This window comes from Mastigoproctus giganteus, chromosome 13 (assembly GCF_048544385.1).
Source record: "Mastigoproctus giganteus isolate SK-2022 chromosome 13, ASM4854438v1, whole genome shotgun sequence".
NCBI lineage: Eukaryota > Metazoa > Arthropoda > Arachnida > Uropygi > Thelyphonidae > Mastigoproctus > Mastigoproctus giganteus.
In genome coordinates, this window is record NC_143587.1 from 86,764,327 (window position 1) to 86,777,388 (window position 13,062).

The 13,062-nt window shown below is 35.7% G+C and overlaps 1 protein-coding gene across 5 annotated transcripts in view; it reads left to right on the plus strand.

The window, feature by feature from the left end:
- Nucleotides 1-13,062, plus strand: part of Upf2 (UPF2 regulator of nonsense mediated mRNA decay) — a 695,457-nt gene that overhangs the window by 436,242 nt on the left and 246,153 nt on the right. For all 5 annotated transcript variants that reach the window (XR_016547840.1, XR_016547841.1, XM_090387842.1 and 2 more), the window contains exon 27: nt 3,444-3,527. Coding sequence is in view for 3 of the 5 variants with exons in the window: in XM_090387842.1 (XP_090243968.1) it covers nt 3,444-3,527 (84 nt within the window). In the remaining 2 variants the exon portion in view is untranslated. The remainder of the gene's footprint in view (nt 1-3,443; nt 3,528-13,062) is intronic.

Consider the following 13,062-nt stretch of genomic DNA (forward strand, 5'->3'; position numbering starts at 1 on the left):
GTGAAAATACTAAAGGTCATGCTATTTAAGATAGCACGCATAAGATATGCTTTAACTTATTATACATCATATTATTAATAGTGAATTGTAATAGATGCCAATACTAAGTGTTGTGCTATTTAAGATAGCAGCATTGAGATATTCTGTAACTTACCAATACTAACATAATAATCATGTTATTGAGGAGTAATGTTTATATATAACAGAAGGAAGTCATTATGACTTACCAACAAAGGGACGAACTGTCCTATGGGGTGGGAAACCGGCGAAGAACTTCTTTGTTTTTCTGCTTCTTTCGGGCTCTGCTACCTCTATATGCTGTTGTCTCGCCTCTAACGGTCACCCTGCTTCTCTCACTGTCACCTGTAACTTTTAGTGCCATTCCTAAAACTTACTGTATTCTTCTGACTCCGTACCGTCCCGAAATTTACTATATTCTCTCCCTTCTCTGCCCTGCTCCGTTGACTATATCGCCCTTATCACCTGAATTTCTATCAATCTGGTGTTTGAAGAAAGGGGGGGGGGTAACCTGCAACGATTAGCAACAAACAGCACAAAGTATTTTCTCCAAGAGCGAGCGGAGCTCATATTTTTGGACTCCCGAACTTAACTTTTTCGAAAGCGACTGTTATCTCGATTTAAGACAATAGTGAGAAGGAGAATTTGTTACTGTATGAGGATGAAATCTATACGTTCGGGGCAAGGGTTCAACACTGCCTAATTTAGGAATCTTATTATTATCGAGGAGCTGATAGCACTTAGTTTGTCATGTTAGTTTAGTAGTTATGTTTTCCGCTGGAATGACCAAAACACCTTTAGCAGAAGGGGCACAGTATGGGGAATGTCTACAAATTAATAAGTAAAATGTGGGCATTTTACAGTCGCTTCCGGGAAGAAGCATCTTGTTACCAATCCCAATTTGTCAATGTTAAACTTCAGTTGCCACTTCTCATCCGATCTGCCTAACTTTTCTAGATCCTGTTGCAGTAGCTTACCATCATTACTGACATATTAGCCTATCTTTGTAACATCTGCAAAGTTGAACAATAAGCCAGATATGCCAGTGGACCCAGAACCGAACCCTGGGGACTCCACTAATAACATTAGTCCTTAAAGAGCAGTGTCCATTGATAACCACTCTCTTTCTTTCCCTCTCAACCATCCTTTTATCCATAGCAGTAACTTTGTGACTGCATCGAGTATTCAATAAAATCTAATCCTGAATGATATCAGAGTTATTTTTTGCATCCAGTTCCTCAGTCATTACATCACAGTATCCAATCAGATTGATTGAACAAGACCACCCCTTAACAAATCCATTCTGTGAGGGCAGTATAATTACATTCCTGTCTAGATGGTGCTGCATTACTTCTTTAACCAGTGACTCCATTATTTTCCCTGGAGCAGCAGAAGTTAAGCTAATAAGTTTGTAATTACTTGTGTCACCATCCTTTGTGTATTGGAGATACATGCACACATCATGTGCATGTATCCCTGAATCCAAAGATGCTATCGTAATTATAGCTAGGGATTGCTTACCTCCCTTGCTGCCTCCCTTAATATAATTGGATAGATCCCAACAATTTCTCTTCCACTTTCCTCTCAAAAATAATTTAGCTCCCTGTTAGTTTGATAACTCTGGCATTCAGTTACCCTAAAGAATTCCTCGTGTGAATGTAGATGCAAAATACTTATTCAGTTTGTCAGCAATCTATGTTGAACACATAAAGAAAAACTTAACCACCAAATTGAACATCATTTCTTTGGATGCCATTCTAAAGGTTTCTGAAAAGAATTAGCAAAGCTAACTCTTTTTATATTGCACCAATCATCTGGAAAATTTATTACCACACCTCATATTTATTTCACTACTACATATGTGCTTGTGATACAACAGCCATGGACCTGGCACATTTTGGCCTTAGCTGCCCTTGTGCCCTTAAACACCAATACAATACAATACAACAGCCATGGTTACCCATAGGTCTTTTTAATGATTCTTTGTAAGTTCAGACAAAATACAAATATTTGGGGATATTAACTAAACAGCTGGCAGCATTATGCTATTTTATGCTCAGTCTTGTAAAGGTGATCAGTATCGAATTCACTTATGGAATATGATGGAAAATCAACCCTTCTGCAATAGAAATAAAAAACTTTTATTGCAGAAGGGTTGATTTTAAATTATTAGATATGCCACTAGAAAACTTATATGAATTTGAAACAGAATATATAGGAAATACTCATAGAATATAAAAAGTACTACTGTCATAACCTGGCAATCCAATTAAAAAAAAAAAAAAAAGAGAGAGAACTACTTTCTATATTCCTGTAAGAGCATTTTCAGTAATTCAATTAAAGTCTGAAAATTGCAAGTCCTTTTTTTCTGTTATCTCCCAATTAAACTAAGCAACATTTGCACTGCTATTTGTTAAATCAGCTTGTAGTAAAAATTGTACCTATAATCAAACTTAACAATATAAACAAAAATGCAGGTACCAAACTGTCACTCCTATAACAAGTTATGTTTATTTTAATAATGTGTATACATTTGTAGCATGAAGTCATTGCTAAAATTTAAAAAATTTTTGAAAGATATCAGAACTATAAAAAAGTGATTAGATTTTAAAGTATGCAAGCAAATTTGAATGTAGTTTATCAAAGGGGTGGGGAGGGGATTTAAAAAATGCTTAAATATGCTTAAATGCTCCATATAAGAATTGTCATCTGATAAAAAGTATATTAAATGTCCTCTAGTTAGCAAAAATAATTTTTTAATTTGATACTCTGTACATCTCTGTAACACGTGTATCCAGGTGGGCAGGAACAGCAGTGCGTAGCACACACTTCTTGATTAGACCGGAGTTCGGGCCCGTGACCACCAATATATGGATGATGTAGAAAGGTCAAGGAATGACTGCCACATATCCCCAGAGCAATATGGCCTTGGTTGCTAATGCTCCTAAAAACCAAATAACAACACGTGTATTCACCTTAACTAAGAATTTGAAATTTTTGTCATTGCTGTTAATATGTGATTAATCTTTTATGTTATGTCATAGTAATAGTGGCAAATGAAAAAAATAAAGAAAGAAAAATGCTGATAATATGGCTAATTCTTTCATAATTTATTCAAACTACCAACTTTAAATACCATATGATAGTTTCTTCCACAAATCATCTCTAGCTGAAAGCATTATGTATTATTGAAAACTATAAATTCAGATATCAAATATGTCACATATGTCAAATATTTCAGAAAACTAGCAGAATCTTCATAATTTACTAGTTGATGATCAGACAGCCTCAACTAATTCAAGCCAGTGAAGCTTTGCTTTTCTGGCTTGAATTAATTATAAAATAACTCATTCAAGCCAGATAAGTGTTTTTTTTTTTTTTTTTGTTCTTTTTTCATCTCTAGTCACATAAAATTTATATTGTAGGCAGTTAAAGTGGAACGTCCACCAATGCATGAATATATTAGAAGACTTTTGTATAAAGATCTCACCAAGAATAATACTGAAAAGGTAATAATTATATTTTATTTTCATTGATAAAGAAATAAAATATGTGCTTATTTTGATGTATGGTTTAAATCAAACATCGGGGTAAATCAACCATTTATTGTCCTGAATTTTAGTTTATATTATATATAAAATTTAAGAATTAAGAATTCCTCTCCCCTCCATCTCACCAACAGTTGTTCGTTCTAAGCTGGTAATCTAACAAAGATAACTACTGGGGAAACCTTTGTCCATGCTCACATAATCTAGTTTGTTTTTAAAATAGGGTCAATACAAACTAAAATAGATAATATATGCATATATACTGCAACCCTCATAGGTTTGAGGACATTCATATAGTTATCGAAAACTGAATCAGACAGCTAAATGCTAGATGGAGAGGTGGGGGAAGAGAGAGAGAAGCAGCTAACATCTATAAGATGTGAGTACATATCTTTACAAAACAACATTGATATTTTTACATAATATAGAAAGTTGTTTGGAATGTTTTGTGAGTAACCAATTTCATTTATGTCCTTGTCTCTTGTTAATAGGAATATGTGCTTAATGGGAGTTTCTCCCTCTTCCTGTGTTGTTGTTAGTTATGGTTTTTTTTTTTTTTTTTTTTGCCTTTTACATTTGTACTGTGTGGTACTAGTGAAATATTTAAATTTGAAATATTTAAATATTTCCAAACTTTAAATGTTGTACTATAACTGGGGACTGTGTTGAAAGGTAGTTTGATATCTTTGTGTTTGATAAAGCAGACAATCCAAGAGTATCTTCTGTACAGTGATCCTCCTTGCCGGGCCATTATATTACAGTATACAAAAGCATGCAATTTACTTAAAAGCTCATCCTTTAGCACAGGAAAATATATATTCTATACATATTTTCCTTGGCTAAAATTACTACCATTGCTTCATGATTGAAATTGCACATTTTAAATCTGTGCTTTGCATTTATATATATATATATGAAAACTGAAAATATTATGAAGAAGAATAAAAATAAAGCAGTAAAGAAAGAAACAGAGAGTTTATGGCAAACATGTGGCTACAAATGCAATATCAAACAACACATTGCATGCTATACAATAAGTAATATAGAGCCAATATGGAAAAAGTGCAGAATAAATAGCAAAGAAACAAATAAATAATTAAATTATTTATTATATATATATATAAATAAACCAGAAGAAACTTGTTCTTGTTAGGCTTCTATTTCTGTAGGTTATAATCTGCAGAAAATACATTTTTTTAACTATCTGGATTACTGTTACTTATTTCAGCATATCAGAGAAGGTACAGGGGTCCCAAATACCCTTGGTTTGTTCCTCACTGCAGATCTAAGTGTTATCAAAGATATAACAGTGTTAAAATGGGTAGTGTCCAAGTAAATATCAGGGACCAAAGGCAAAAATAGAGGATTTTAATTTTCCAGGGGTGGGGGACAAGGAACTGTAGCAGGTCCAAGGAACTTCTTAAGCTGTATCATATGCTGTTGCATTTTCAGGTCATTTAGTATAATGCCCTGTGAGAAATTTTTAAACAAACTATCTTGGAAGCTGCAAACATTTGTTTCAATGCTAAAGTATCACAAAAAAATGCCAAGAAAGTTGAAACTCTGATACAGCTAAAGATTGGGCAAGATTAGAAAAAGCTGAGCATGAGAAGTCACTAGCAAAAAGAGCTGAGTTGGGAAAGGGCACCCTCCTCATATGTGAATGCCAAAAGAAGATGGTAAATTATAATAGGTCTTATAGGGCCCTCCAAGTCCAAAATGGCGAAATCATAGACATTTCAACTGCACATAAGTTGAATAGATATTTTACATCCCTTTTTACAATTGTGCACATTTGAACCAGAGCAAAATAGAGAAGGAGAACGAGGCTACTGTAAGATTAGTGATGTGATGATTCATGAGAAAACTATTGAATCTGACAGAGGAATGGCTCCTTGGAGAGGGTGCATTCACTAACATAAAATGATGTTACAAAGGTTTGCACGATTGTTAATGACAGTATGCTACTGCAACAGGATCTGGAAAAGTTGGGCAGATAGGCTGAGAAGTGACAACAAGTTTAACATTGACAAATGCAAAGTACTGCATATGGGTAGCAGTAACCCCAGAGAAACATACCAACTGTGTGGTGTTACACTCAGGATAGTGGAGTATGAAAGATACCTGGGGTAATCGTGCAGTCAGATATATAAAGTTTTCTGAATGGTGCAGACAGGCTGCCAGAGTAGATCATGGGGTCTTGTCAATGATATACAGGAATTTTGCTAGCAGGGATAAGGAAATGATTATCCTCTTGTATAAGGCAGTGGTCAGGCCACACTTTGAGTACTTCGTACAGGTCTGGAAGCTTCATTTTAGGAAGGATGTAGGTTGCTAGAATGAGTACAGAGAAGGGCAACAAAACTGGTGAGAGGAACAAAGAGGTGCTCTTATGAAGAAAGGCTTAAGTTCTGCAAATTGCAGCATCTGTAGACTAGGCACTTGCAAGCTGATCTGATTGAGGTGTATAAGGCCTTGAATGGATTCAGCAGACTCAATGCTGATGGGATTCTTCCTCTTGCTCAGATCACAAACCTGAGGGGACATAAACTGAAATTGAGGAAAGACTGTTGTCGAATAGATGTGCAGAAATTGTCAATGTTTAGCCAGCAGGTAGTTGATTGCTGGAACAAACTTCCACCTCTCATTCTGGAAGTTGATAGCGTAAAGTAAATTCAAGAAATAACAACAAACTTTTGGAGCAAATGGATGGGTGAAATGGGAAAGGGGTTTTTTTTTTTTTTTTTGGCTGATGCTTTTCTGCATCATATGCCTATGCTAATATCAGTTCTAATGCATCAGAGATGTGCACCATACAGTTGAACTCATTACTAGTCTAGAGTGATTCCATTGCAGTCAAGAAGTAATTTGGACACAGGTAACTACAGATCCAGTGAGTTTGACTTCTCTGGTGAACAAGATAATGGAATCAATGATTAAGAATATAATATGACTGCTAAATATTAACAATTGTTTTCATGATTTATTGTAAACTCCTCTGAACTGGTGGTCGTGCCACAGTATAAATACGAACATCTTAACGTACGAGGATTGGTAATAAAGTTCCCAGACCGGTGCTGTTGAGGTTATGCTTGATGAATTTTAATATAAATGGAAGTGGCACATTGTAGTTTAAAAAATTCCTCTCTTCAGCTTCCTCCAACAGATGGTAGTACAGAGATTGCCTAATAGACTGACAGGTTGAAGTAACGATCAGTTTTGTTAGTAGTATTAACATTTCATGTCACGATTTTGGAATGGAGCAATGAATGAATATCAAATTTTGACTTAAACTGGGAAAATCTGCAACAGAAACATGAGGGACGCCGTAGCCTAGTGGTCAGGCGCGCGGGTGCATAAGTACACGTGCCTTGAGTGACCGGGGTTCAAGCCTGTGACTGCTGAATACGGTGCTGTTTCTTGTATTTTGTCTATCTTGTTAACTCCTCTGACTGTTTGATCGTCCTGGAGTATAAACAGAAAATTTATTTATTTATTAAATGTTAAAAATTGTTAATGTCAGAACTGTTAATGAAATGTGCAAAACTGGCAATTAAACTTTAAGTAGTACTAGTATATTTGAACGGTATAAGCGATTCAAAGGTAGACATGAGGATGTTCACAATGACTCAAGAAGTGGACATCTATCAACCCCTCAAAATGAGGATAGGCTTGCAAAAGTTTGGGAAATTGTGGCAAGAGATCATCATTTGATTTTTAGAATGATGGCTGATAAGTTGGATATAAATAAGAAGACAATTCGTCAAATTCTGCTTGATGGTTTAGGGAAAAGGCAGGTCTCTGCAAAATTTGTGCTGCACGGCCTCAAGGATAAGCAGATGCAGTGAAGAGTGTCACCGTATAAAGACTTCATCCAGACTTATCAGACAATCCTAATTTCCTCAACCATATTTTCCCAGAAGATGAATGTTGGGTGTTTCAGTACAACTCAGAGACGAAGCATCAGAGCATGCAGTGGACTTTAAAATCATTACCAAGACCCAAAATGTTTTGTTTGCAGAAGTCCAGGTTGTGTCCATGCCAGTGTGTTTTTCAGCAAACTGTGTGTGATGTTACAAGAAATTTGTATCTAAAAGGGAGAGAATCAATGCAGTGTTCTATATACATGTGCTTCAAAGACTATTGAAGGTGCATTTCCCACATGAGGCCACAATTTGAGAGAGAAGTAGCTGGTTGTACAGGGGATCCTCGTTATCTGAGGATAATTGGATAATTGGTTCGAGAAATTCCACTTAAAAAACGAATCAACTTAAAACGGGGACCAATTTTCGTAATGTTTATTATTTAAATAAAACTAAATGCAACCAGGCATAATATTTTAAGAGTTTACGATTCTATATCTATATAATATCAGTATTTATAAAATAATAGGAGAAGTTTACCTCAGTATAATACGTAGAACATTTCCATATGATACTCTCCAGCAATTAAAATGAAAAAATCGCAAATCTTACATTACAGTAAAAAATAATTAAAACTCAATTGTGAACACCATTAAAAATAATTAAAAAACAAATGAACGCAATTAAAAATTAAATTAATTAAAATAAATTTAACAAAAAAATGCAAAAAAACGATTTTCATTCCTGAAGCTGACAATGCTTTTTGACCGTATGCTGTGATCACAGGAATGAAAATTACCCAATAGGGGTGAGCATAACACTTAAATAGGGATTATTTGTCTTCGCACTTGCGCATAAATGCCCACGAATCGGAGATTAGAAATGGCCGGTGAACATTAACAGAATTCTCATGTAATTTAATTTCGACAGTTTCTGCAATTAATAGTCCGGTATAATTATGTTGGACACTAAGTATTTTGGCCTCGTTAAATAAAAAAGTATGTTTTTCGTTAACGGCATGAAAGGCTTAATTCTGACGCTGCTGAACAAGAAGCATGAACTGAGGCTGCATGTTGATTTACACGAAAATTCAGAGAAAAACGCATAGAACCTTGGTACGACGAGTTGCAATCAAAGAGCTCCTTCACTTTGTGTTCTTTTTATTGCACCAATCCAGGTACATTATTGATGCCTTGTATCTTTCATATATGTTAAGTATGAGTACATATCATTGTATTTAAAAAATAATTATTAATATACATACACTGGCCAAAAAAATATGAACCTTTATTCAATATTGAATTGGCCACCTTTGTTTCGAAGTAACAGCAAGTGTGAAGAGTGCGGCATGAATTCTGTAAGGTGTTTTAGTGCATTTTGGTTTACATGTAACCATTCTTCCAGCAAAATATCACACAACTGCAACAAAGTTGAGGGAAGAGGACTTCATTGCCATTTAGCTCTCTCCAGCATATTCCACACATTCTCAATAGGATTGAGATCAGGTGAATCTGAGGGGCCAGAGAAGATGGTGGAAATCTGCGTCATGTTCTCCAAACCATTCTGGCACAATGCACTGTTGTAGTGTTATCCGTAAAGTGGCCATCACCTTCAGGATAAAAGTTTAACATTGCAGAGTGCAGTAAATCTGATTCAATATTTGGGTACTCCCTGGATGACATTTGACCTTCCACTGGTATCAGTGGACCCAGTCCATTCCAATAAAAAAAATTCCCTATACAGAATACCACCTCCAAATGTTTTGATTATCTTAACAAAGCAAGCAAGGTCCATCACTTTTTCAGATTCTGATCAGATGACTTTCTTCCATCATTCCATCACGACATTCTTGGCACAACTGCAAGCAGATTTTTTTTACATTTCTCTGAAACAAGTGGCTTCAACATAGTTAAAGAGGCTTGTGCACTCTGGATTTATTATGATTTAATAATAAGGTAGTCCAGTATAACACAGAGAAACGGAAGACAGAATAAATAAATGACAAGTTTAATTTTAATTAGAAAACACATATATTAAATACACACAGTACAAATCAAATAGTACCATTTGTACAGTACATACGGTACTATTTGTACTGTATGTATTTAATATATGTGTTTTACAATTTAATATTAAACTTGTCATTTATTTAATCTGCCTTCCGTTTCGCTCTGTGCTACGTAATAACTCATCATAAGTGGCTTCCAAATAGGCAGGTGACTGCCAATATCCAATTTCTTCAATACCCTGTGCATGGGCTGAAATAGGGTAGTTTTGGGCTTGGTTGAATTCAGATGTTATTTGCTGCACACTGGATATTCTGTTTTTCCATACATTCCTCCTTAAAGTCCAATGACTTTGCTCTTGAAGCATTGTTTTTTGCCACATTTACACCTTTGAGATGGATGCTTTTGAGAAACCAGTTGTCTTTCATTTCTTGAATCATAGCTCACCACACACAGCACAGAATTCTATAATAGCATGCTTAATTTTTGAATCTGCAAGGCTTTATTCATGCTCAGGCTGCTTTTGCTAAGAGACATCTTATCTACCCCTATTTCTGGGTGAAACCATGTTTCGTTAGCCTTGTTATGTTAGTATTACTGGTCCTTACCAGGAGTTTGAATTTGCTCCTGACATTACTGTAAACACAGTTATGGTATAGTTTACAACCCTGACACCTGTTGGAGTTATTTAAGCATTAGCTTCTTTAATTTTAAACATTGCTGCTTTCAATACTTTGCTATTATCTGCCTTTGTGGTCACAGACATAACTCTTGAAACCTGTACAAGCATTACTTTGGCCTATATCATCAGATAAATGTGTATCTTTTACCCTTCCCCCCACCCCCTGAACCAGTAAGTATTCCTCAATGATATTTGGAAAAACCCTTGCACCACCTTTGCTAAAATGTGTATATTGTTATTTACTAACTTCTTTTTTCAGTTAACAAAGACTTCTTTTATTATTAATACTATCAACAAAATTATGCAATGAAACAAAGCTTGTTCAGCATCAACCAAAAATTTAAAATAAAATAAATAAATATAAAATTTTGTCCACTTCATTTGCCCATTGCTTCTAATAATTTGTCCAAACCTTCATTTAATTGATTGACACTACCTGCTTCCACAACACTAGGTGAAAGTTTATTCCAGTGATCAGTTACTCTCTAACTGGAAGCAAATTTCCACACGTCCATTCTGCAGTCATCTTTTTTCAGGTTTAAATTTATGTCTCCCTGTGTGTGTCTCATCACAGAAACGGTAAAGGTACTATGGCATTTAGCTTCCTTAATCCTTTTGTGCCTTCACCTAAACTTGTTGCTTGCCTCTGCAGTTTTCCAGATGTGGCCCAACCATTACTTTATACAACATGATAATCATCTCATTGTACCCCATTGGAAAAATTTCTGCATGTCATTGACAGAATCCCCTTAAGCTGTTGTGAGAGCTAGTGAGCCCTGTTCAGAGAAATAATCATTATGTGTATGTCAAAGGGATGCAAGATCTTTTTATAGAAAACTTTATGTGGTCGTCTTTTTTTTTTTTTTTTTTTTTTTTTTATTGCTGGATAAGATTGGTAGATTGCTTTATTAAAGTATAAAGATTATATCATGTACACTTGTAAAAGTATTTTATTTATCTGGTTTTTTTAACAATTTTTTTTAATCAATTAATATTTGTAAAAGAATAAGAGAAATTTACTTCAATATGATACATAGAACCTTCTGTATGACATTCTCCCAAAATTAAAATGAATATAAATTTATGCAAAATGATTACAGTAATAAAATCAATCAAAAACAAGTTAAAAATTCAAAAATTTGACTTAAAATTTTGAAAAATGATTTTCCTTCCTGAAGTTGACTGGGCTTTTTGACCATATGTCTTGATCACAGGAATAGGAATAAAACCGAGTATGTGAGCCGGAATCTTAAATAGAGAGATTATTTGTCTTCACGCATGCACATAAAAGATGAAGAATTGGAGATTAAATATGGACTGCAATATTAGATATTGAGCATCAGTTACGCTACATGAAAGTACGTACACACACACACACACACACACACACACACAGGGATTTGTAAAAAGGGCTTTTAATGGAAAAACCTAATGCCTAGTGATTGCTGTTGTTTGGTTTTTAGGAGCATTAGCAACTAAGGCCATATTGCTCCGGGGATATGCGGTGGTCATTCCCTGACCTTTCCGCATCCTCCGTATTTGGTGGCTCATGGCCTCGAACCCCTGTCTAATTAAGAAGCATGTGCTACGCACCGCTGCTCCTGCCCACCTGGCTACGGAGGCACCCTAATTGCCTAGTGAATCTACCTTTAGCCTATTTGACACTCTCAACCCTCTTGGGCATGCTTTCTACCAACTTCCAGTAAGTGTCAGCCAGAATCATCACTAAACTCTGTACTGTATGGTGATGAATCTCGCCTCCATTTCTCTTTCAAAGAAACTGCCGGAGTTCCAGTTTAGGAGATGGCTGTTTTTTGGCTGCAGCCTAATTCAGAACTTCAATCTGTCCCACTGTTGTTCAGTAGGGTGGAGATCTGGGATCTAACCCAGCCAGCCCAGCTTTTTAATGTCGTTACCCATGAACCTCGCTGTACAATATGGAGTGTTATGCTGCTACTAAGAGGGTCCGTTTCCAGAGTGCTTATGGAAATGGTGCATATTTGTCCAAGAAATCCAACTAGGACATTGACTTCATGGTTTCGGGCACTGTCACCAACCAAGCATATATGAAACAGCCCAGTAAATACCCCATCAGACTGCCTCCACCAAACTTCATGGTTAGGAGGCCACTCAAGCAAGAATTATTCTCCAGGCAGTTTCTACAGCCAAGCACGTCTATCAGAACAAACACTGTGTAGTGATGAACCTTGCACCCTGTTTTCTTTCAACAAGATTGTTCTGTGAAGCTACCAGACCTTTCATTTCTTTCCTTGAGATATCACCTACATTCTTCCAACTTTGAATAACATCTGCCACTGTGGTTTGTCATAGATTCATATGAGTCACGTTTGTGCCTGCACAGAAAGGTTATTGATGTTCCATCCAACCATTGCTCCATATTGAAAGCCTAAGTTCTGATCCATGACCCATACTGGCTTCTGACATACTGCTGCTGCTGCATGGCAGTTACTCATGGCTGTATAGCGTATAAGCAAAGAGTGGATTTACATTAATATTCTGCTCGAAATCAAATGTTTGACCAACTAATTTTCAATTAAATCTGTATATAAGGTTCACCTAATGTTTTGAGGTTTGGAGGGTGGACCTTGCTTGTTTAGCACTTTCATTGTAATGAAAGTAATAAACAGGCTTCTTTCAAACTAGAGATTCTCTCAAGCATATTTTGCTTGAGAGACTCTAGCTGCAAATACAAAGAGTCTCTCAGACAAAAAAGTACAGAAGCAGGAAGACATACTGGCTTCTGTAATCTTTTATGGTAGGTTTTGCAAACATTCAAATGTAAGGAGACAAAAGTCCTAATCACATAAGCCATTTTGGTATCATACATTCATCTTGTATTGAAAGCAGGCAGTATTAAGCTGGTATAGCCATAATAAAATAATCTAAACCTATGTGATGTAATTATCTGTGGTGGAAATAAAGCA